The sequence below is a fragment of the Castor canadensis genome, chromosome 8 (genome assembly GCF_047511655.1).
Source record: "Castor canadensis chromosome 8, mCasCan1.hap1v2, whole genome shotgun sequence".
In the NCBI taxonomy this organism is placed as follows: domain Eukaryota; kingdom Metazoa; phylum Chordata; class Mammalia; order Rodentia; family Castoridae; genus Castor; species Castor canadensis.
In genome coordinates, this window is record NC_133393.1 from 1189442 (window position 1) to 1215921 (window position 26480).

At 39.9% G+C, this 26480-nt stretch overlaps 1 protein-coding gene across 7 annotated transcripts in view; it reads left to right on the forward strand.

Annotated features, from left to right (window-relative positions):
• Positions 1 to 26480, forward strand: part of Khdrbs2 (KH RNA binding domain containing, signal transduction associated 2) — a 497340-nt gene that overhangs the window by 259188 nt on the left and 211672 nt on the right. For all 7 annotated transcript variants that reach the window (XR_012450579.1, XR_012450575.1, XR_012450578.1 and 4 more), the window contains exon 5: positions 25439 to 25566. Coding sequence is in view for 1 of the 7 variants with exons in the window: in XM_074081820.1 (XP_073937921.1) it covers positions 25439 to 25566 (128 nt within the window). In the remaining 6 variants the exon portion in view is untranslated. The remainder of the gene's footprint in view (positions 1 to 25438; positions 25567 to 26480) is intronic.

Below are 26480 nucleotides of genomic sequence, written 5' to 3' on the forward strand. Positions count from 1 at the left end.
GGAGAAGAAGGAGGAGGAGGAGCAGAAAACGATGGAGGAAGAGGAGAAGAGGAGGAGGAAGAGAAGAAGTAGGAGGAGGAGGAGCAGAAAGAAGAAGAAGGAAGAGGAGGAGGAAAAGAAGGAAGAGGAGGAGAAGGAGGAGGAGGAGAAGGACGAGGAGGAGGAGAAGAAGAGGAGGAGGAGAAGAAGAGGAGGAGGAGAAGGAGGAGGAGGAGGAGAAGGAGGAGGAGGAGGAAAAAAAGAGGAGGAGGAGAAGGAGGAGGAGGAGGAGAAGAAGAGGAGGAGGAGAAGGAGAAGGAGGAGGAGGAGGAGAAGGAGAAGGAGAAGAACAGGAGGAGGAGAAGGAGGAGGAGAAGGAGGAGACAGAACATTTACAATGCCATACAATGCATTATTACCACTGACTCAGGGATAATTTCACACATGATGGTGAAGTTGCCATCACACACAGAGCCATGTGCATTACTCTGGGGCTGTAATTCTAATTCTCTTTGGCTCTTTGCATGTTGGCTGCTGACTTAGCGCCTCTTCCCAGTCTGCGTCTTGGTGGTTCTAAGACGTCCAGGACCACAGGATGCCCAGGACGCCGACTGTCCTGTGTGAGAACCATGCTTCCCCTGCTGGCGAGGGTCCTTGTCAGCCTCCTCTTGCTGAGGGGAGGTTGCATATAACAGATTCATGATTTTTAGGTAATTGTTCAAATTGATATTTTATACCGAGTAGAACAATTTGCTTTCAAATTCCACTACCTAAGAGCTGTCAGTAGCCTTAAAACCCCATGGTGATGATGGAAAAGAAAATACACTGCGGCCCAGTAGCTCTAGCTCTGCTGTCTTTCCAAAGCATTGTAGAATCTAATTTTCAATCATAAATATGGTATACGTCACAAGTTATTCTGGCTTTTTATACACATAGTAGAAATTCCAAGCACCATAAAAGTTAAGAAAACATATACATCCTGCAGAAATAATTTCGTTTTTTGTTGCCAGTGGGAGGAGTGTTTTAGTGTGAAGATTTTGGTGTGAACAGGTGTTTTTGGCAGGAGAGGGGGGGATTTTCCCTGGCCTATCACTGTCTTTGGGGAACATGTGGACTTCCTGCAGCCTGTCCTTCAAGTCCCTCCTCAATGATCACCCTAACTGCTATTAGGAACAGGACAAGGGCAAAGAAGTCTATTCAATGACTGCTTCCTGTTGACAGGGGGTGATAAAGGGACCCGAGGCAAAAGGGCTGACCATGACAGGGGTTATCTAGGGGACTGCTATAGTAGGTTGTTTTCATCTCCAACAGAGGCATTTGTAGTTTGATGGATTCTAGGCGAGAGGAAACAAAATTGGCAAGAAAGTTTAAAATGCAAGACCCAAACATAAGGAAGAGAATAATGGCAACTATAGGCCCCAGAAATGGAAGGAAGCATGTCCTGGAAGGGAGCCAGGATTTTATTTTATTCCATACCTCTGTTGATACCTGAATTTTGAGAGACTGTTCCAGAACCACTTAGCCTGTTGGAGAATTTAGTTTGTATGGTTTTTTTTTCTTTCTTTCTTTCTTTCTTTTTTTTTTTTACAATGCCTGAAGTGTTTGTATGTGTAACAGAGAGTATTGGCAACTGTACACATCCTTCCCTGTTTAGCCAAAAGAAAATCCAAGGCTGTGGTCCATGAGTCTAAGAAAAAATCCTGTTGTTTAAGTCCAAAACTAAAACCCCACCTTTAAGTACCATAGGGCCTGTCTGGGGCAGTGGAAATATCCCTTTGTCCTTGTTAAAGTAGAAGATCCTGGCTAAAAATATGAGTTTATGCCTAGTGGGCTTTAATGCCGAACAGCCACACAGTCATAAGAGCCACTTCTCTAACCCTCTTGGCTTTAATTTTTTAAGAGGTCTGGCACGAGTGACTCCATTTGAACTTTGACGGCATTCCCCGCCTGTCTCCAAACTGTTTGTCTCTGAGCAGTCTCCTCTGAAGGTTCTTTCATTTGGTCATTTTGATTCTTCCTGATGAGGATTAGCTTTCTCTTTAAGTGTCACACTTCGGGGGGAAGCAACAAGCAGGTCAGGTGGGAGTTGGTGCCAACCAGACCCTTTTGGCCAAATTTAAGCAACAAGGAGGCTTAGAAGGAGTGGCTCTTAGGCAGTGGGCTTCTAGATAACAATAGAAGAAAAGATCTAAAGCTAACTTGGTTGACAGACAGGTACTTGTTAGAGCCATTTTTTTATGGACTTGATTATAAATGTCCCAGAAGGATCACAACTGTAATGACAAAAACTTAAAAGAGCCATGGTTAAAATTTTGTTGGACCATTTAGCAGCTAACAGAACACTATGTCAGTACCATTAACATTTTGTTACAGAGTTTATCTAAATTTTATATTTTAGAAGGCCTTATATACTTGAAAGATATAAATATATTCAATATATGGGAGCTCTCTAGAAGTTATATGTATGAATTAGCTGTTAACCATGGAGTAAAACCTTAGATTTCTCATTAGCTGAGGGACAGTGTCAGTGACCCCAAGAAGCCTAATCACAGGTACATATAGGGTACTAATTGCATTAGAATCACCTAAGACAAGAGTTGTTTAACCACAGTTATGAGGTCACCTACAATATTCTACATAAACCAACTCTTAGATGAATTTTTATTTAGTTATGATTCAGTTATCTCAGTAGTCAAAACCCTGACAAAACTCAGAAGAGAACACAGTACAAATTCAAGAGGTCTAAGAGTAGAGTTAGGAAACCTGATGGCTAACATTAAGGGATGGCTCAGGACAGACAGCAGGGTTCTGCTGACTCGTGGCCTGGGGAGTCCCCAAAGTTAACAGGCTCAATCTGACCAACCCACGCCCAGAATTCCCTCTATGTGACACGTGGAAGGAGCTGGTTGTGTGGTAGCCCAGTGCTAAGAGTTAATGACACACAACCCAGTTTAACACCTCTGTTTTGTTGACTCTAATACAGAGTTGAGGTCTCAAGACTCCGGTGTAGTGCTCATTTTTAAGTCTTTTTTAATCCCATCTGCAGGATGCACTTTGGCTTTGTTTTCCCTTTGCTTTACAGAAGATTTGTCCCAGTCTACATGTCAGAGCACCAGCACTCCCTGTGCTCAGCTGCCTGTCACCTCTTAATAAACTTCTGTCCTAATAAACTTCTGTTCTCCTACTTGATTGTCTTGGTAAATTTTTGGAGCACCCAAGATTCCTGACAGTTATCTTGATAGAACAAAAACCTTTTCTGTAAGACAGTTTTTTTGTAAATGTTCTCAAGAACAGAACAATATTTTTTTAAGACAGCCTTGTAGTTATGAGCTTAAAGAATTAAGTTTTAGTTTAACATTAATATATTAAATTTTGACCTTATAAAACCTTTAATATAACTCTTAGATTTTAGTCAACTTAGTTACTTATATAAGCATTTATAAGCTCCATCGTTTTATGGCAATTTACTCTGTACCTCTAAGCCTTAACCCTTTTTTAAAATACTCTCCTATATCTTTTTATATCTTTTGTTACTGCTTGAAAATAACTCATAAGACCTTTTAGCTTAGAGCCTTATATTTGTCTGGAAAACACCAGAAAGAAAAGCAACCTTAAAATTATTTTTTATATAAAAACAATTTATAGAAAGCCCAATTGTTGATAGACCCATGTATTGTAAGAGAGAGAATTAAATCTCAGATTTTATTTACAACAGAATGAAAGAGGCCAAAGTCATTTTTTTACCCCCAAATTTTAAGATTTTTGCTGTAGGCTTGTGGCCAGGGTTTGAAATGGGTTTTTTGTTTGTTTGGTTGGTTTTTGCTCTGAGCTGGAGTGTTACCCCCTGAATGCCTGCATCTTAGGGAGACCTGATTGAAACAAGTTTGAAAGCTGGTCTTCTTAAATGCAGCAGCAGAACAGAGTAGAGGTCACAATTTTTTACATTAATGCACAGTAAGAACCATCTCAAATGTTCATATATTCATATGTAAAACCTTAAGCAGTTCACCACAGAGATCTCCAACTCAAACACCCTGGGTTCTTTGTTACATATATATTTTGACATAATATATATGGTATAAAATATATATACCTTATATATTTTAACAACTGACAAGTTGTTAGCACAAAAATTTAAATGACCCCAAATACTTAGAGAAGCCTTTAAACAAAGAATTTAAACCAAAAGTTTAGATGTTTATTATTCTGTTTTACCAGATGATAGTAAAAACAAACAAAAACAAAAAACCCAGCTGATTCTGGCCTGAGTGAAAAGACAAAAGGGAGATCCCCAGAGTGAAAACAATTCCACCAGCTGTGGGGAGACGATTTTTTCTTTTCTCTCCATCCAGGATCAACCACAGCTGTGAGTTGACCAGTGCCTAAAAGGCACATTTTCTCTGAAGCCAAAATCACAATTTGGGGACCATGGCCCAAACTCATGAAAGTTTATATGCTAGTTTTAGAACCCAGTTTTTAAAGCAGCAACAGTTTTTCCTATGTTTTATATACATTTACACACAAAATTTTAGGCATGCCTGAGCTGAAGAGCACATAAAAATGAAAAAAAAAAAAAAAGCCCTGAAAATCAACCTTAGTAATTAGTCATTGGTTTTCTGGAATTCCAGGGGCAAAAGAAGTTTTTGCCCAATGCTTGATAGCTCAACACACACATTTATATATTGGTAATAACTTACAGTACTGCTTAGCAATTTAGGCACGGATTAGGTAAAATCGTTCCTGGAGGGGGCGGGTGACAAGAAAACTAGATCCTCAGCTTTTGGTGACTGTTGCTTGGATATTTTACTAAGACTACAAAATGTTATATTTTAACTAAGGTTGGGTGAGAGAACAAGACATTAAAATGACCTCGAACAGCAAGACTTTCAGCACAAGCAAGAAAGAGAAAAAAAAATCTGCAGACAGGAAGAAGAGTGTACCAAGGGTCAAAAGTCTTCGTTATCCTTATAACTTATTTATGTTTAGTTTTCTTCCCAGAAGCTAAAGCTTCTACGATGGCTAACGACACAGCGTCTATATAAGAACACTGCATGGTATAACATGTTTTACAAAGTTTAGATTTTTCCTTCTGTTTTGTAGAATAAGTCTAGTTGTAGGCTGGTGTTAGAGTCAACGCTTTCCCCTCTGGTCAGCACTCCAAGTCTCCCAAAGGATGTTTAGGCCAAGCCTGGGTGCAGTAGAAAATGGGGATCTTTTTCCTTAGGCTCTCAGGGTTAAGATTTTTCCAGTGCCTTAATAAGCAAGTGAGGGTGACATCCCTGGAGAATTTGGGAAATTTGAGCTCCCATCCAAAAGAGGGATAAGGAAGACTGGTCACTTTAAGGAGGGTCTCAAGTGCCTAGGCGTCCCCAGGGCCAGAGACCTGGTTCCCCCACTGGGAACCTTACCCCTTTGGGGAGAAGACGTCCCTTCTCCAGTCTCCCTACACCACCCATGGCCAGGGTCACGGGGGGGATAATTGCTCAGTCCAGAATGCAACCACCCTTACCAGTGTGACCTTTGGCCAAGTCTTTCTTTTATAACCTTGTGTATCCAGCTGTTTTTTAATTATTAAGAGCCTCTAGCTTAACAAGATTTTATTGGAAAGATCCAGGACGCCAGGAGGGCTGGCACAGACAGGAGAAGAATCCCTTCCCTCAGGAACACGTTCTGCCGGGTGCTGTGTATACTGTCCACTCTTGCCATGTCCTTTTGTCCTTTTAAATCAAGACTTTTGGAGGATTTCTCCTTCCTCCTAACCACAAGGCTAGAATTTTACCTCGCAGGTAGAGAAACCCTGCTCTCGTTTGTCTTTTGGGGGGTCATTAGACATGGGCCTGAGGGTCCTAAAACAGCTACATTTACCTGAAAAGTCAAGCTGCAGGTCAGGCAGAAGTACTTTGTTTTCTGGAATATTTTCTTTGTCTAAGCCCCAGGAGGGCTTGCAGGTAGAGAGGGAGAATGTAAGTGGAGGAGACAATGTTTGCCTGGGAAATATTGCTGTAAAATCTTCCCAAATCTAACTGTTGCCTGTCCAGAAGGGACTGCCACTCATTCAGATCTACTCGGGACAGGAAAATGGAGGAAAGGGAAGGTGGAGAGAAAGGCCTGGGCACTGAGGTAGCATTGGCAGTTGGGTGTGAGCCCCCAGCCCCATCTCTCGGCTTTTTCTCCAGGTTCCCTAAGGAGGAACCCTCCAGAGAGAGAGAGACAGAGAAAGAGAGAAAGAGAGAGAGAAGCGAGCCCGAGAGATCCAACAGAGCTAAGCCATGGTGGTCTCTCCTGGAGGACAGACTCCCTTGGAATGCTGGACGGTCACAGCCACTTCCTATGCTGTCCCCTCCACTTTGGCACAACCTGTACTGACCTCAGATGAAGAAGTGTCCCTTTGTGTGGCCACCATGATGCTCTGGAATTGTCGCATGGTGAGGGTCCTCTTTTCTGTGCACAGGTAGATATCAAGGGCAGAAACTCCAGCAGAAAAATCAGAGAAGTTTTATTTGTAGAGAAGAGAAACAGAAGGCCACATGGAGGGACAGGCAGCAGGACCCAGAAACCGGTGGTCCCCCAAATTGGGTTGGATAGCAGGGTTTAGTTTTTTGTTGTCAGTGAGAGGAGTGTTTTGGCATGAAGATTTTGGTCCGGACAGTACTATCAAAAAAAAAAAAAATTAAAACAAGTGTCTTATCTCATGTTTTCCCATTTCTAGGCAACAGATGCTCATTACACAGAATTGGCATCACAGCACAGTTTCATCCATTTATTGTGTGTTGAACCAACCTGTGTTTTCAAAGTGATAGGTTATGAGTGTGGTTACAGGATTCCTTTGAGCCACCAAATGGTGAAGACTGAGCTCACAAGGGATGTACCCTGTGTAACTGCAAACACACATCTACTCCTAGTTCCAGTCTTCTCCTTCTGAAAATGTCAATAATATTCTACTTTAGTACTTACTACTTTATGAGTATGTGGAGATTTGATCTGTAATACACACAAGCAAAATTTTAATATTCATAGAAACATTCCACACAATGCTGTGTTTATTCTTGGAAATTTTTATTTCCCCACAAAAGTATGAATTTCTTGATCCAAAGATTATGTATTTATCCTTGTAACTTTGAGAGATTCTATCATTACTGGTCCATACCATGTGCTCAATATAGTTTTTAAAAATTTGTGAATTGTCATTGCTTAACACCTCTGTGACAGTAATTCTGAATCTTATTTTTTCCTTTAAAAGTATATATTGACTGTATAAAATGTGAGTTGGATAATTGCTAGTAATGTTTTGCAAACCAGGGCACACAACACCTACTGTGAAACAGGGCATCCATTCAGCTCTTCTGCACTTTGTTGGAATCTTCTGGTCACTGTTCCAGCAAGGAATTTTGTAAGTATTAAAATCAACCAATTCAGTTACAAGCCTACAGGCTTTTTGAGGCAACACGTTATAAAAAAAAAAAAAAGCTATTTAAAGTAAATGAATTAAATGGCTTATACAAGTATTAGCAGTTTAAACATAAGTCCATTTTATACTCTTAGCTAATTCATTCACCCTATTCATGCCTGGTCACCCTCCTCAATTGCCAACATGGAGCTGGGGGAAAGGGCCAATTCCGAATAGATGGGGAAAAGCGAGTGGTCACTGGACACATCTCTATGTACAAAGGCCTGATTTGTCTAGGTACCATGTAGCTAGACCATAAAAACCAGGCAACCACTATAGCTTTAGTAGCTACTGCCTGATTTCTACAAGGGACTCCATCCATCTCACCACCTATTCTCAGTCCAAAGGCCCAACTGTTGTGCTCAAGACTTTCAGTGACTCCTAGTTCACAGGGGCAAAGAAGAAAGGTTTCCCCAGCCATGCTGGCCTTGCTGACACTTGTGTGTTCCCACTACAGCCTGCTCCCTTGCTGTTTGGGCTTCTAATTAATTTATTCACCAGTATGTCTCCATTGGCTCCCACACCATTGAGCTCACAATCTCTTTAGGCCTTTCCTGGATGGCTCCTTAAAATTAGCATCACTGTCACCTTCTTCAGCACTTCCTCTTCTCCTGCCCTGTGATATATTTAAATTTAACACATATCTACATCTGATTCATTTTTTCACTTTTTTATGTTATCTGTCATTTCTCACCACTAAAATTCTAACTCAAGTCATACAAAAATTTTGTCAGTTTAATTCATTCATGAATCTCCTGGGCTGATACAATGTAGGCAATCAATTAATACTGAATAAATTATTTAATCAATCAATAAGAAGGAAATGCAAGGATAATTGAACTTAATTTTTCTCAGCAAGGTTTTGTCATTTTCAGTGTGTAGGTAGCTCTTTCAAGTCTTGAGAGAGATTTTTCTTTATTTCATATTTTACAGTCTTGTAAAACCTCCTGTTACTAACTTTGTAAAGATTTCCTTAGATTCTTTATATAAGTGAATGCTACCTGAATATTGAGACAGCTGGATTTAAGCCAGTGTAGATGCCTCCAGCCTCTGCTGCCTGTTCTAAGGGCAGAAACTCCAGTGCGAGCTGAGCTAAAGTGGCAGCAGTAGACTTCCTTTTCTTTTCTCGGATGGTAGCAAGAGAATTCATTCGTTCACACTAAGAGGGTATCAGTTGCAGATTTTCTCTGATGCTTTTTATCACATTGAGCTAGTTCCCTTCTGTTCTTAGTTTTCTGGGGAGGAGATAGGAATGGATGTTGGATTTTATCAAATGATTTTCCCAGTATTATTGAAGTTATTATATGTTTATTGTATTTTTATATTCTTAATTTGTCAGATGATAAATTACTTTTTTAATTTAAAAATACTTTTAACAACCCCACATTACTGAGGTGAAGCCCATTTACGTGTGTAGATTGAGTTGGGAAAAATTCTGTCCTCTTTAATTTTCTGAAAGAGTTTGGAGAGTTAGCATATTTCTTCTATAATTTCACCAATTAAGATGTTTGAATATGGTGGTTTTTTGTTGTCATTTTTTTGTTTGCTTGGGGGACTGGGTCTTTTTTCTCCCAGTTTCCCAGGCCTTGAACCTGCAATCCTCCTTCTTCAGCTTCAGGAGTACTGAGTTTATGGGATTGCAGACAAACAGGACCAGATTTCTGAGCTTGTTTTTTATTTGTGAAAAAGTTTTCAATTGAAAAAAAATGAGATAAATTTGATATATTTAATAGAGAGAGTGTTATCTTAGTTATTTGTTGTTTACATGTTCTTAAATGAATTCCATCAGATTTGTCTTGGAGAGATTTTATCCACTTTATCTAGCTGTTGAATTTATTGTCATAGAGCTAGTCATGCTGTTTTTAGCCTATAGAAGCTGGAGTGGTGTCACCTCTCATGTTTGTTATTAGGAACTCATGTGTTTGGTTCGGTTTTCTAATTCTCATTTTTCTCTTGTTCATTTGGAATGTTTCTGTTGCTGTGTCCTCACGCTTATTATTCTTTTTGTTGTGTGTATGATCTATTATAATGTCATTTTGTGTAGTTTTCATATCACACACATGGTTTTCAACTCTAAAAGTTCCATTTAGATTCCCCCCACCCCATGTCTACTTAGCTGTTTCATTATATGACATACAGTTTGCAAAGACTGTTTAAATTGCTTCACAGCTAATTTCACATTGTGTCTGCTCTGGGTTGGGTTCAGTTCCCTGAATTTTTGCTTCATTATCAGTTCTTATCTTGCTGTTTCCTTGCATGCCTGCTCCGTTTGGAAAGATTGCCTCATGTTGTGAATCTGACTTTACTGAATTCTGAATATTTTTATTGCTACAAATATTTTTGAATATTATTCTGTAATGAAGTTAAGTTACTTGCAAAGTGTTTTATCCTTGCAGGTCTTGCTTTTAAGTTCAGCAAAAGCAAAACCCTGAGTTCAAACTCCCCCACCCCATCAAAAAAGGAAGAACCACACCTCCAGACAGCAACAATATTGGACTGGAGGCGTGGCTCAAGCAGTAGCATGCCTGACTGGCAATGGTGAAGCCCTGAGTTCAGACCCTCGTACCACCAAAAAAAAAAAAAAAAAAAGTCAAGATGTTTGTTAGGTACAGCCAGGTAGCCGCTTAATCAGGAGGCAGTTGTTCCACATGGATGCAAATTGTCCTGCTGGGGAAGTGTGCACTGCCCACTTGGTCAGCTCCTGCTCATATGGACACAATTTAACGTTTATTTTGAAAATAAACATTGGAAATGACCAGCGCTGTAAAAAGTACTCTGAGACACCTGAAGCTGTAAGTTGTGTGGCTCAGATGTCACCCTGTGATTCAAAGTGAGGTCACAGACTTTAATCACTGACACTTTACATTTTCCTTCTCTGTACATCTCTCTTAAATAAACTGGGATGTATCATATTTTTAAGTAGAGATTGTTTTGTGTTCTGACTGAAAATACAGAAAAATAGATTTTTCTCACACCTCTGTTGGAAATGTGAAGAGTACACAAAGGTGCTGAACCTTTCTCTGCCTTTTCAGCTTTTTTTAAAATTAAAAGTCTGGTTTTTAAATGATTGGTGCCCTGTCCCCTGCCCCCAATGCATAGCTGTTTACTCATTTTGTTAATTTTCACCTTCATGAAATGATTTCTTGAGCTTCCTATTTTATCATAACTGTTTTATTTTGCTTTTTCCCCCCTGAGTTGCAACTCTCAAAACATTCTTTTAACTTCATATCCTTCTTTCATCAGTCTTCCTTGGATCACCATTTCATACCAGTGATATTGTGACCAAACTTCATATTTTGATGGACACTTTTTTTTTTGGTGGGATTGAACTCAGGGCTTCAGGCACTCTACAGTGGAGCCACACCTCCAGTCCTTTTTTCTCTAGTTATTTTGGAGATGGGATCTCATGAGCTATTAGCCCAGGCTGCCTTTCAACCATTATCCTCCCAATCTCAGCCTCCAAAGTAGCTAGGATTACAGGTCTGAGCAACCAGCGGCCAACTTGACTGAAACTTTTTTAGGATCTGATCCTTTCCAGCTACGCAGACAAGGAGTGCTTCATACCTGACTGTTGTTGAAATGTACTGTACAAAGAAACAGCCACAAACAGACTGATAGATATTCAGTAAAGCAGGGTTGACCTGTGACATGATCTCCTAGACCTTAACCATTCAAGGATAAATAGCCCTAAACAAAATTGTCATGTGTTATAATTTACTGTAGTCCAAAGATTCTCTACCATTTTTGGAAAATACCAGTTCAGTGTATTCACACACATTTAACACTTTATCATTGCTTTTTAGCTAAAATCTTTGAATATATAAAATAAGGTGGATGTAACAAAGTTACCTTATCATTTCAAAAATGTGGTTTGTAGGAATAGGGTAATCACCTTGGGGAAAACAACAACTAGTGTTTATTAGGGATTCGGTATGTGCTAGACACCATCTTAAGCAACTTGCATATGTGTAATCACTTAATTCTACCAACGGCCACAGAACTCTGTTCCTATTATTAACTCCATTTTATGGATAAGAACATGTAGGTTGGAAGGTTTAGCTTTTTGCATGAAGCCATACAGATGAGGCCAGTTCCTCTAACCAGGCACTGGGACCAGTCACATTCATCATGGTGACATAACATCACCTCTCCAGAGTTCAATCCCAGATAATTTTTGTTCATAATTTATAAATTAAGCGTCTCTGAAAAAATTGTCATGGGATTTCAATTTTTATTATGAAATTAAACAAAATAAATGTTACTGTTGCACAATAATGAATAATGGGAAATTATGTGTTTTATCTACTTTAAGCTCCTGTGGTCATGTATCATATTTTTTAAGTAGAAATTGATTTTTGTTCTGACTTAAAAAACATAAAAATAGATTTTTCTCATGCCTCTGTTGGAAATGTAAACAGGACACAAAGGTGCTGAACTGGCATTTTACCCTTGCCTGTCCTTAAATACCAGAGACAGGACAACAGGAGCCCATGAAGATCTCCTCAGGGAGAAACCAGATGCCTGAGTGGTTTATTATGCCAGTGTTTCTCAAAATTTGAAAGGCATGATGGATTGGTGGCTTTTTGTTATCCCAGTGTACAAGGCCATAAATAATTCGAAAAGAAATAATAAAAGAATGCCTTTAGAAAGATGACAATAAATGAACTATCACGTAGTCATAGTTCTACAAATAGGAGTTTTGCAAAAAGTAGACAATACATTACAGCTGACAGAAAAAAGTGATCTTCTGAGCCAGCTGGTCTGCGGGATGATTTGAGATCAGAGTTTCAGGCTGTCACACTGAGATCTTCGATTCTTCAGGCTCTAAGCAGTGGTTTGCCAAGGCAGACAAATGACTATGTATCTTTTATTGTTCATTTTGTTACAAGGTGAACCACTCAACACTGTTGCTCTCTCACACCGTTACATTTCTGAGGCTCTTGCTCAGTCTTTTCTGACTCCTTAAAATGTCACTTTTGTTTTCTTTAAACTATGTATTCAGTCATGCATCATTTAAACTCCAGCCTTTCATGTGTTCAGCTTTTCCACTTACCTGTCCCTTGCTGGCAATTTCTACTTTCTCTCTAATTTTAAGCATCCATGTATACATAACAGTGGACTTCATGCATGTAAATACACACTTGTGAAAATAGCATGTGGTCACCTGATTCTCACTGAATGCTTTGAATTGCCATCATAGCTATAGAAGTGGGGTCAGGCTGTATTTAACTCTATTTCAAAATTTTAAAAAATAAATACTAGAGAGAAGGGAGAATCCAAAACACAGCTCAGAATTTTTGCACCCTTCTGATTCATGTGTATAGCTGGCTATAGGGACCCCATGTGGAAGTTTTCTGGTATCTCCCCTTAGAAGGGTGGAGTCTTACCCCATCATGAGGCCCTCATCCTCCTCACCATATCTCAACTTTATTTCCTCCCAAAGACTCTTTCTCCAAAAATCAACACACTGTGGAATGAGGCTTTAATGAATTTTAGGGCACAGCTCAGCCCATAGCACAACCTTATGTGTGTGAGAGCAAGGGGGTGGGGCTCTGATTCAGGCATTGATCCTCCTTGGTTAATTTCTGCATAGTCTAAGATGACAGAACTTCAGAACAAGAACGTAAGTGGGATAAAGTTGAGGAGTGTATATAGGGCATTTAAATTACTTTCTACTGCAGCATCCCAGCTGTGGTTTGCCTCACAGCCATCATCAAACCTCTGAGGTCATAGACCGGAGTGATGATCCCCCAACCCTTCATCACTGACCAAGGAGCCACACACAGGATTCCAGTTGTTTAGGATGCCCTGGGCTTCTCTCTGAGGAGGAGCAAAGGACTGTTCAGAACCATGTTTAAGCTTGCACCCTGTGTTCTTTGTGATGAATGTGGGCTTTATTTTATAACATCAGGCTATCAAAATCGTGCCTTCATTTATTTTTAAATAAACCTTATTTTTAGAGTAGTTTCAGGTACTCAGAAAAGCTGAGAGGAAGGTGCAGAGATCTCCTATGTACCTCCCACCCCTCACATGCCCTCTCCTTCTGCATGGATAGCTGAGAAAAGAGTACGACATTTGTTACAGTCCATGAACGTGTAATGATACAAAGTTGCACTGAGTCCATTGTTTTCATTAGAGTTCACTCTCCAATGCATTTTGTGCATTTGTACATTTGTTTTGACAAATATGTGACCATTGTATTATAGTATTACAAATTTTGGTACCCTAAAATTCCTCTCTGCTCTACCTTTTCATCCCTCCCTACTCCCTAACTCCTGGAAATCAGGGATCCCTTACTGTCTCCATAGTTTTCCTCTTTCAGAATGCCATGTATTGGAATTAAACAATACGTAGTATTTGCAGGTTGACTTTTTTGTGGTACTGGGATTTGAACTCAGGGCCTACACCTGGAGCCACTCTACCAGCCCTTTCTTGTGAAGGGTTTTTTTCAAGATAGGGGCTCATTAACTATTTTCCTGGGCTGGCTTCGAACCATGATCCTCCTGATCTCTGCCTCGTGAGTAGCTAGGATTATAGGCATGAGCCACCAGCACCTGGCCACATTGACTTCTTGCACAGACTAATATTCATTTAAACTTCTTCCATGTCTTCCCATTGATTGACAGCTCACTTTGTTTTAGTGCTGAGTGATTCCACTGTCTGTATATTCCAGATTCTACTAGGAGTAGAGTGGTATCTCCTTGTGTTAATTTGCACTTCTCCAATGGTGTATGATGTTGAAATTTCTTCACAAGATTTTTTGGCATCAGCATATCTTTTTTGGTGAAAAGCCTGTTCAGAACTTCCATCTATTGATAAACTGAGTTGTTCATTTTTCTTATTGTTGAGTTTTAAGAGTTCTTTGTGTATTGGGGATAAAAGTGCATTACCAGATATGCCGTTATAAAAGTTTTCCAAGTTCATGACATATTTTCTACTTCTCTTACATGCTTCATGTAGTCTTTCATTTATCCTGCATTAATTTTAGCTGTCAATTCAGTGTTTGTTTTGATAGTGATGATGAAAGTTCCTTCATAATGCCTAGGCAGAACTTGAAAGTTTTCTAATACTGATTTATATATTGAGGTATTATAGCCATTTTCAAAGTAAGGATAGAACAGATGTTGTAATATCTAGAAAGTTGGGTAAGGTTCCAAAACTCTAGCTGTGCTGCAAATAATTTGAAAGAATAGCAAGAGTGATTTTGTGAGATCTAGGTCCTCTATCATTACATACTCAACTTTGTCACATAAAAATCTATAACTTAAGAGCAATATCAGTCTGTAAGCCAGCAAGATTTTATAAATATCATCTTAGCTTTTCAAAATGAGACCATATGAAAATCCCTCAACTGAATTCTAGGCTTCAGAATGACTGATTCATAAGCATCAGAATTAAGTTTAGAACTTAGGGAAATCAAATCACCTGAATCTTTTTGTTCATCACGAAATAAAAATCTGAGATGTATTTCTACTCTGTAGCTGTCTATGTAGTAATAGAGGAAAGGTACAAGGATATCAGTGCTTACTGGTGCTTTGGAGCCATATCTGTGGTAGCACAGCAGACAGCCAGTAATGGCCTTTGTGGTTTGCTGAGTGACTGAGTAAAGGTAAGGTGTTTAGTTGCCACAGAGGCCTTCACTGCACCAAAGTCCTAAAATTCTGATCACAGTTCATGCTGTACACAAGGCATTAAGAGTGGTGCAACTGTATGGAGTGTAAAACTTCATTTAAAAACATTGAGGATTTCTTGATAATTTTTAAATCTAGTGTTATTTTTTAAAGTTTGTTTTGTTTCTCTCATTGACTTTGTGGCAAAGAAATACATAAAATGAGATCACTTGGAAAGCAATTATTATTTCATTATGAGCTTTGTACATAAGTTATTATAAATTTGCATAGAACCACATTTCCAGATATACCTGGAACCTGAATCACTTTCATTCTAATATTGCAATAGAAAAGCAAAAATCTGGTAGCCTGCCTTGCTCTCGATATCCATAGAAATCTCCCCCTGAGGTCTGATGGAGATACCTCGGGAATACTGAGTGGATAAGCCCCTCATTTTCCAAATAAGGAAATCAGACCAGAAAGGAGTTGTTTGGAAAGACATAACTAGTAAACAGCATACCTTGAATTCTGTCCTGATTCCAGCCTTCATTTCCTTGTCTGGACTATGAGTCTTCCACTGTAACTGGTTTCTGTAGAACTGAGATTCCACCAAACCCATTCCCTCATCCACATTCCTGACAGCAACCCTTCCATGGGCTGTCTGTGGTGATGTGCCCTGCCATAAGTGCTCACTGACCCAAGAAAAATGGAGCCCAGCCTCCTGGCCTCACTTTGTCCACACGCCCTTCCTCCATCCACTCCAGACATAATGCTGTAAGATGAACCGTCCCCAATCCTAACCCTCCTGCCATGGCTCCATTTCTACACCTGGACATCTGCCTGGCTGGTTCTTTCCATCCTTTAACTGACAACTTTTCACCTTCTCCTTTTGATCCCTGCATGTTTTCATGCAAAATGAATTGCTTTCCTTTACATGATTGCTAGAATTTGTTTCTGTCTCTTTTTTCTTTCAGCAGCGTTCTTAATTTTTGTGTGATTAAAGAGTACAGGCTGCCAACACAAGAGAGGAACATGCCACCCCTGAAAATGAACCATTTTTAAGTCTCTTTGTGTACAAGTAATATTTGTTTACCTCTGAAGAACACAGGCAGACAGGAGGGTGATTCACACGAATTATCTTTTGAGCATCAGGAATGGCCCCACAATGGAATCAGCTGCACAGACCAAAACACAGGGGGCGACTCTAAGTCCATCTGTCCACCATCCCATAGCCAACCTCTCAGTAATGTCAGCAGTCCCTGCCCCTGTGTCTCTGAGAGAGCTCTGCCCCTCTCCAGGGTCCTGGCCAGGGCTCCAGTGACTGTGTGGACTGCTGCATGTCTTTCCTCTTTTCTTCTCCTTTAAGTCACATTCTCACAGCAGCCCGATGTTCCCTTTGAGATATAAGGTCATCATTGCACTATCTCACTTAAGTATTCTTTGGTCTTCTGGTTTGTTTTTTTCTTTTTTTTAGAATAAATTCAAGGAGAAACACTCTGGCCTGTCCCCACCGTGTCTGACTTAATTCTACTTTTTCCCATGCTCACTCTTCTTGGTATATACATACTGGTTTTCCCTCTGCTCCTTAAAGAGTCTCAGCTTCTTCCTGGTTTTTGCATTTTTCATGCCTGGAGGACTAGCAACCCAGAGCCTCTCAGGACTAACTCCTTTTCATTTGGACTCAGTTCATGCCCTGCCCCTGCAGGAGGCCATGGCTGACATCCCAGCCCCTCAGTTACAGCTCCCTGTCCTTTCTCTCACAGGATCATTGTCTAACTGTGTTTTCCTACTCCTTTGTTTGCTGGTTTTAGTGTCACCTTACATTTGTGTGTGAGCTCACCAAAGCTGCCTTGTTTACTATGTTCTCAGCACAGAGAGCACATAAATAAGCAAACAAGCATACTTGCTTTATTTAAGGTATATGTAGTGTTAATTGTTTAATAGTATATTTCTTGTGAGGAAAGAAATGAGTCCAAATGCCTTCTTTCTTTCACCCAGGAAGGATCAATGGAAGCCCTGTTTCCTGTCCCCACAATGAGTGACAATTGCTGTTGTAGACCTCTAAACCTTTAGGACAAGGTAAAAATCCCAGGCAGGGATGGTGGTGTGCTGTGTCCACACACTTCCTCGTTCTGTATTTTTCAGGAAATAAAGGAAAACTGGACCTCTGATGTCATCCCTCTCATGGGGATGACAAAGAGTCAGAGTAGAACATCAGTCCCAGAGCATGGAAATAGTGCTGGCAGCCCTGGATGGTCTTCACAGAACAAGTGAGCAGTTATCCTTGTCTCATCAGAGTTTGTGGAACAAACTTTAGAAACGAATGATGGAGGAGTGGGAGAGATTATGCCCTAAAGGACAATTGTTCATTAATATTTTCTTTTTGGTGATACTGGGGTTTGAATTCAGAGCTGACACTCTATCATGTCAGCCATGACTCCAGCCCTCTTTTTGCTTTACTTATTTTTTGGACAGGGTCTTATGTTTTTGTCTGGGTCTGGCCTCAGACTCTGATCCTCCTACCTATGCCTCCTGTGTAGTTGGGATTACAGGTGTGAAAGAACACACTGGTCTGTTGGTTGAGATGGAATCTCACGAACATCTTTCGCCTGGCGTGGACTTAACCCATGATCTTCCTGATCTCTGCCTCCCAAGTAACTGGGATTATAGGCATGTGCCACCATATCTACCCCCTAAATACTAAGTGTTGGTACCATGTCCTTGAAGACAGGACATGACAGATACAAGCAATCTGACAGAGAGTATGGAGGGTCTGGAGTCCCTGACATTGGTAGTGACTCGTCACGCAGGTACCATAGGTGGCTTTTGAAGCACAAGGCTGGAGCAAGGAGAGATCTGAGGCCTGGCAGAAGCCTTAGTAAAGGACTGTCATCATCCTACAGTTGCTGAGGAAATTGGGTGAATTCTCACAGTAAGTCACTTCTCCAGCCAGAAGAACAGGATCAATTCTGGCCACCTGCCCTGTGGAAGATGGAAGGGCTGTGTCTGACTCAGAGGACACCTGTGCTCCTGAGCAGATCTGAGTAGATGGGCTATGGGATAGGGGTCTTAGGGGAAGCTGAGACTGGAGAGATGTCCTGTCCTTCAGAGGATAAACCCAGGCCTTCCTCTCTCAGAGGTTTACCCCTGACACCGAGGCTCCATTATAGCATCCACCTGGAAGAAAGTGGATCCACACCAGAGGCGGACATGGGGCTTGCAATCCAGCAAGGTGCATCAGTGATCTGAGGAAGCTAGGAAAGGCAGGACACCTGCAGGCCTTCTACATCTAACTCTACTCTTCTCATTTATTTCATGATACGCCTTAGAAATATTCACGTCAGACAGTGACCTTTTCCTCCATTGTTTTTCAAATATGTCTTTCATTGTATTGTAATCATATCTCACACTAAATCTGTTTCTTTTGCCACTGACAGTTACCAGTTTTTCATCAACGGTTATGTCCTCTCATGGTTTAGATATTAAATGTCCTTAAAAGCCATGTGCTAAAGCCTTGGTTATCACCCTGTGGAGCTGTGGGAGGTGACAGAACTTTTAGGCAGTGGGCTATTTGGAGGAAGTTGTGTCACTGGCACTTGCTCTTGAAGGAGATTTTGGGACCCTGGCCCCATCTTCTCTCTTTTCACTTCCTGGTCACCATGTGGTGAGGAAAAGTCCCCCTGCCTGGCTCCCCACCATGAAATGCTGTATCATCACAGCTCCAAACCAATGGTGCTAAGTGACCATGGACTACGACCTCTGAGACTGTGAAGCTCAGTCAATCTTTCCCTGTTTTAAGTTGTTTATCCCTGGAATTTTGCCACAGTGATGCAAGCTGACTCATATACTTCCTCTCCCCATTTTCATTAATTGGACTCTTTACATCCCTCTCCTTCATGGAGACCCCATCCCTGCTTTCCTGAGCTTTTGTGTGTGTTTGTGCTAAATTCACATTTGCCTGTCTGGTAAATTATTCTGCCTTTCTCTAATATGCTGTTTGAATAAGCAACACTTTAGTTGTTTTTAAGAAGTACTATATTCTAATATGATTCCATATACAGACGGAATACTATGAAAGATTTCTTAGTAACCAGGGCAACAGGTAACACAGGGAACATCGTAACATAGGAAACTAGAAGGTACAAGCCAGATAAAAAGATAACCTTTTTATTAATAAAAATAATCCAGCATGCACAGAAATATTTCATACTCATTTCTAAGAGCCTCACAGATGACACCGTACAGCAGGTTCCTGAGTCCTGATTGCAAAGCACACTTGGTAGCACTCATCACAGCATTACCGTTGTGGGAAAACAGCAGAGAACTCCTAGGAGAGGTTTTCTCATGGGAAAATACACCAAATACTTTCCTTTCTAAAATAGAAATGTAGAAGTCAACTTTTAAAAAATAAAGCAAAAGAGTAGCAGCCACTAAAAACACCAGAATAACACTGGGAATAAATTAAATGCTCTCATCTAACAAAAAGGATCAGAGGTAAGTTGAGTGTCGCTGGTTCTGAGTATTAGGAAGGCGTTTATCCTTGCACAGGCATTGTCAGGACTGTTATTTAATCATGGCTTACTATTACATCCACAAACCAGCTGTGGGACCTGCTTATCTCCCTACATATACCACATGCCCGAGGCTCTCCTCCACTGCCTCCCAGAAATACCATGAATAATAAAAGGATGAATTATTTTAGCAAAACTCCTTTAGGTACTTTAAAAATATGACTGATTAGGTATATCACTACTTGCATTTATAAATTGTCTATGTCCATGTAAAGTCTAGAATCAATGGATTATTGGTAAAAATCACTCACATGCACCATATCTTATCAATCCTTTTCATGATGACTTCTTGGTTCAGAGAATTTGGAATGTTATAATGAGACCCATTATTTTTTAATATTAATATACACTCATATAAAAAAAAGAAAGAAGAAAAAAGAAGATTCTGAGGCCATTAGATCATTGTACCTTCAAGCAACACTTCCCTGTTCACCAAGATTTTGTCTTATGTATTTATAAGTTAATGTTGGTAATATCACAAAATTTTTAATTAACGACTATTTTTACTTAAAATCAACAAAACTCATGTGTCATAATCTCAGCAATTTGCCAAGAAAATTTGCTGAGTACAATATCGTCATTCTGACTTTGCCTCAACAAATGGAACTTGGTTTTATTAGAATAATACCTCAAATATGACATTTAATATTATGTAAATATTGTTCTAATATTCTGACTCTACCTTGAAGTATTGGTTTATTTACTTGACTGAGAAAGGTAAAGCTACCATACCAAATCCATGAGTCCATTTTTGCTCATTCCAGAGATCTGACAATCAGACATATCTGTGACCCGGGATTAATAAAATCCAACAGGACAAGAATAACCCTGCCCAATAATCCTGCAAAATATCCGCATTCAATCTGCGTTGATACTATCTTATTCTCAGATGATTTTTGCTTAGTTAGCAATATGATATTAATAACAGGAGAAAAGAGAAAACATTCTCTTGAAACAAAAATTATCAACCCTAGGAGTTTCAGATACAAAGTCCACAACATTTCGACTTTGTGGCATTCATCTTCTTTGATGAATGGTTTTGTGAAGGCATTGTATAACCCTTACGTACAGCTTTGCACTGAGCAGATTCTTAATAAATTTCCGTTGACTGTTCTTTGACTACACTTCGTTCATGAGTTTTCCTGGTTCTGAGTCTGGGCTGGGTAAAGCTTACCTTGTGTTGGCTTAGAGATGTTATCAAACAGGCTGTTCGGGCAAGTGATGTCCACCACGGCCATTGTCTTCTGAAGTTGCTTCCTCTCATTTCAGCTCAGTTACAAAGGCGATGTTGGCACAGAACCGTGTTTTCTTGTTTATCACTCTGGGTAAAAGGTCCTAACCTGTTTGTAGGGACTGAGGGAATCTTAAGTCTCTTTGTCATCGCCCAGAAGGGTTACCGGCTACACTTAATTTCCCCCTAGAGGTGTCTTGACAGTCTTGGCATTGATAGAGCTGAGTCTACACTCACATGTTACTGGTGGTTGTAATCACAGTTTTAAATGCAGGGCTCCAGTGCCCACTGGAGTCTCAGTGAGGAGATTTGGCAGAAAAATGGTCCTTCACTGAGCCCCCAGGTAGCCTGTCTACACCTGCCATTACCTGGCATTGAAATGCAAGTGAAGTAATCTTCCCATTTGTACTTGGGCAAAATGCCATCACACCAGGTGGACAAGAGTGTACATCAGAGGGAAATTATGCATGTACATTAACTGTGTGGACTGTAAGCATCCAAACATCTGTGTGCTCTGAGCTTCTGTGTGTGCTGTTTACACCATATGCTGTCACGGTGGGAGGCCCTGGTCAGAGCAGCAGAAATGAGCACTTGTGAGTTTTATGGAAATTGTCTCCTATGGTAAATTTATCTCACCCCAGGCAAAGAAACTCATAAAATATTATGAAAATCTCTGCTATTATTTCAAGTAATAAGTTCAAAAAAACTGATTTTTTGATATTAAAAAAACAAAAAGTGTAGACATTACAGAAAAAGAAAGAAATCAAAATTTGAACCACGTTCTACCAGTGTGCTCTCAATCTACTTTTGGTTCCCATGCTAATTTTCACACTCACGACACACATGCAGACACGGTGTTCTCATTGCTACCCTAGTGCCAACCAAACTATTCTCATTTCTGGCTTAAAATATGGTTTAGGTTTTCCATTTGCATGAGTTTTCCATTTTATTATTAAATGAAATGCTAGAAAAAGATTAAACAAGTTGAATTTTTATTCATAAAAATACTGATGATGGCCTTTTTTGGTGATCAGTAATTAATTTAAAGGTTAACCCATCTATAATCATTTTTAAATAGGAGAGAGGCAAGTAGAACAATTTAATCATACTGTAAGGTACATTAAATGGAATAATTTCAACTCATTCATTAAGTTTGTGATTTTAGGAATTTGATTTTGTCATCACTCTCTGTAGTCTGATTCCTAAAAGAAGTAGATGCCAAAATGGGATTAAACATGGAATAATTTTATTAGGGAAAAATACTCTTATGACATAAACTAATGAGGGAGCCAAGGAAGGCTGGATGGCCTCCCACTACAATGTCTGACCCCAAGAGAAGATTCCAAGGAAAGACATCCCTGGTGCTATCAAGTTAAAGATGGTTCAACCACACTGTGAAGGAACTGTGAGGCATAGAGGAGTCTTGGGCCCCCGGGAACAGACACACTTCAGCATCCAAACACAGCTGGTTGTCAAGTGAGAGAAGCTCTTGAGTAGCTTGATGTTAGGTGCAATGGAATTCCAGCACATAACAACTGGAGTTCATGGTCAAGTAATCCCACTTGTAATTACTTTTGTGAGCCACATGGTCACCATAACCTGAATGGTACTTCAACACTTAAAGTGTTTTAGCTAAGCTCATAAGAATCTGGTATATATTAACAATAATGGTTTTGCTTGCATGAAGAATTAACCTCTAGAGTAGATGAATCAATTCATGTTATAACACGTGTATACATGGAAATTTCCTGTATAGTTTCCTTAAGCAAACAAAAAATGGAGGACAGGAAGGTAAAACAAATCCTAACTGGGGGGTGGCATCAATGTGATGGGAGAGGATATTACAAAGGGTGTAGGAAGGTAAATATGGTGGGAATATTTTGTACTCATGTATGAAAATGGAAAAATGAGACCTGTTGAAACTTCTCCAGGAATGAGGAGAGGGAGGATAAAGTTGGAGGAGGTGACTTGAAGTATAATATAAGCAGTTTTGTAAACATCACAATGTTCTCCCAGTACAACAATAATAAACAAATAAATAAATGAGAATAATTATCTTCCAGTATCAAACATTCATATTAGCAAGATGGACCATCTCTCTGTGACAGCAGATTTCTGTCTGTAAGCTGAATTGCCATGAAGGTGGGCACAGATTCTGACAGAAGAGACTTAATGGACAACTCAAACTAATGGAACCAGGCTATGACATTCAGGTGCACTAATTTCCAGATAAAGCTGCACCTGTTCTAAGAAACATATGGGTAACACCTGGGCCCAAGAACTCTCCTCTGAAGTATGGTCCCTCTGGTTCTGTGCTGGCTACTCCCCTTTGTATCTGGTAGCTTCTGTTCAAAACAAAACCACCACAGAACTTAATGATACTTAATGGCTTATGGCACCAATTTATTTTATATTCCTCCTGGTTCTGGGATTGATTAGGCAATTTTTTAAATCCCCATTGGTTTGACTGGGACTGAATGGCCTAGACGAGCTGTATTCACATATTTGAGGACTCAGTGGGTTGGCAGGAAGGCAAGGGTGACTGGATTCTCTCACCACATGGCTTCTTATGCCCCAGAAAGCTAGACTTGACTTCTTCACTTGGTGGTGAAACGGCAAGCCCCAATATGCAGGCACTTTTTGAGTTTTTGCTTTTGTGTTTATTGTATTATCTAAGGCAGACAACGTGGTCGGTCCGAGCCAATGTGGTGGGGACAATCCAAGAGTGTGGAATGAAACTGACCAAACTGGGAATTTACTCTGTTACACTCTCTGATTAGTATGTTGCTCTTCTCCCTCTTCATCCTTGACCTTCCCCTCATCCCTGTCCTCCTCCTGCTGCTCCTCTTCCTCCTCACTGCCATCTTCTTCCCTTTTCCTTCTCTTCCTTCTTCCTCTACGTTATGATAAGACAATGAATGAGACCAATGTTTTCTGATTCTGGAGCAGAACTTATTCTCTAGGGTGAACTTTTTCATATGTTGAATTCATTTATAATTTGTTAACCATTATCTCAACCTTCAAAGTTGTCAACAGTGTCAATCTACCTCTTTTTTTTATTCCATAAGAGCTCTGAGTGAATATGGGTTTTCCTCAAAAAAAAAAAAAAGCTGCAAATACCTCCTTTAAAATCAGTAATATTACATAGGAACATTGCGGACCTGGGGTTTCATTTAATGATGGCTGATCAGTCCGTAAAGTAGCAGCAATTCATTACACTCCTGATCCTAATAAAATAATAAGCAGCTTTACTCTTCAGTTGGGTTGATCTTAAATGTAGAATTAGGAGGTAGAAACTGGCTAACATATGGCTTGTTGGAAACTAATTTTTTACTGCATGGCTCTTCTGTCACCTAACTGTGTTGAGCCCATTATTGCTGTAATCAGGTACTGAAGAGGGTAAATATGAAAGCAACGTGTTAAAAAGAAGAAAATAACTGCTTTGGAGTGAGGAGTGCTTTTGCTGTAATCATGGCAGTTTCTAGAGCCTGAGGTAAAGCTATGCATTAGAAATTCTTGTAGACTGGAGGGATTGTTGCCAGTTCCTGGTCAGAGATGAGAGGTTGTCTGTGCACTTTCTTCATTTCACATCACTATGGCACATGCGTGCAATGTGTGCAGAGGGAAGTGAACATTGCTTACTACGTGATACACCTGAGTTTTACTCTCACGGTGGGTGTTGATCTACCCTCTGCAAACATCACTAGTGTTCAGCTCTACCTACAGTACTCTCTACCATTGGAAAATCTAATATGCTGATTTCACTTAAACATGGGTTTAGATGAAAATAATAGGTAGATTGGCCATTTGGCATACATAAACAATTACTCCATTTTGAATTGTTCAAATAAAAGGCTGGCACTTTTTCTTAAAGGCAACATTCATCTGTAATGACTCAGATTCACTCTTTCATCATTAAGATGACTTACATACACACCCTTGCTGATGAGGTGAAGACATGGCTCTCTGGTTGTTTTGTGAAACTCCTTTTCCTCTCTGGTTCCCACTTTCTGTGAGCCCTATGGGTGAACACATGGGAATTCCTTGCTTTTGAGCATGGTGTGTCAGATTGTTTGGTGGGGTTCTACAGATTGTCAGCTGTCTGACTCTGATCTATGTTATTGAACATCTTTATGGCTTTGCAAGGTTCGGCACATGCTCTCAGCCTTGGGATTGTCCCCTCTTGGTTTATGCATCAGGAGATATTTGAATATCACAGTAGCCTATAGTCTGCATGTGTTCATCCAAGTAAACTTGTCCAGTAATCTTCATGGTGACAATTGTAAGAGTTGCACTCCAAGTTCTTGTTCTGTATTTCTAGCTTCTCTTCTTAGCTAATGTTGTAAAAGTTTTCTCAGAAAATCTGATCTGATGTCTGCAGAATACATCCTTGTGAAAGAAGTCACTCCAATTTCTCTGTACTATATAGGAATTAAAGTATGCCTTTTTATGTCATCTTTTGTATATAAGATTCCAGAAAAAAAATGGAATACTTCTTTTCTTACTCTGTGTGTGCATGTGTATGCCTACACCTGCACTGTGTTTCAGCTCCAAAAGTCCAGGACCTACTGTAATTCACAGGCCACCTGTTTCCTTTCAGGATTACAATGATGAAATCCGTCAGGAACAGTTACGGGAATTGTCTTACTTAAACGGCTCAGAAGACTCTGGTCGTGGCAGGAGCATTAGAGGCAGAGGGATCCGAATAACTTCCACCGCTCCAGCAAGGTACATCAGTTCTTATTTAGATAAATTAACAGCAGAGGTTGACCGCATCTTTTGGTTACTGCTTGGTGTGATGACCACAGGTAGGACAAAACAACAGGACCAGCAACAATCAGAAAAACAACAACTTGGAATGGTTATATGCCAAGAGCTTTGTGTGTGTTCGCTCGTTAGATTCTTTGCACAGGTTGAGGTTCAGGAGGTGCATGAAATTTTACCTAAAATAATACAGCCAGTCTGACTCTACAATTAACGGTTTGAGCTTCGAGCAAATACCCCTAAAGAACAGCAGCGGCTTGAGACTTTCTACTTTCCTATTCTGGCCCCAGGATGAGGAGTAAAAAGACAATAAAACCATTTGCCTCTTTAAACCAGAAGTACCTTGCATCAGGGGAACATTATATTTTTCTCCATATCTGAAATGATCCTTGAGTTGATAAAATTATGCAGGTTAAAAGGCAGACAGGCCAATAGACAGACAGATTGAGAGATACAGACATAGATAGAGACAATATATGTCATCTTTCCAGAAAGCCTGAAGCAGGACTGATGGTAAGGTTTCTAAAGTTCAGATACATTTGGCTTTGCAAAACCCTTGGTGATCAGAGAGAATCTTATTTGATTTTGTTGATTTTGCACAAAACTAAAATCTTTCTGTATTGAAGTCTGTTTTGTCAAACAAATTTTGACAAAACTTGTATTTGTCAAGCTTTCACTAGGAGCATTGATTTGCAAAGAAAGAGAACAAACATCACTCATGCCCATCACACACAGACTGTGTGGTTCATTTGTTCTCTTCATTCTATGATTATTGGCCTTTAATCTGTAAAGGACATAGCTCTAGAATAATTCTTCACTTATCTCAGGAAATCTGTGGATTTAATGGGTTTCTTTAACTGTACCCCAAATATTGTCAA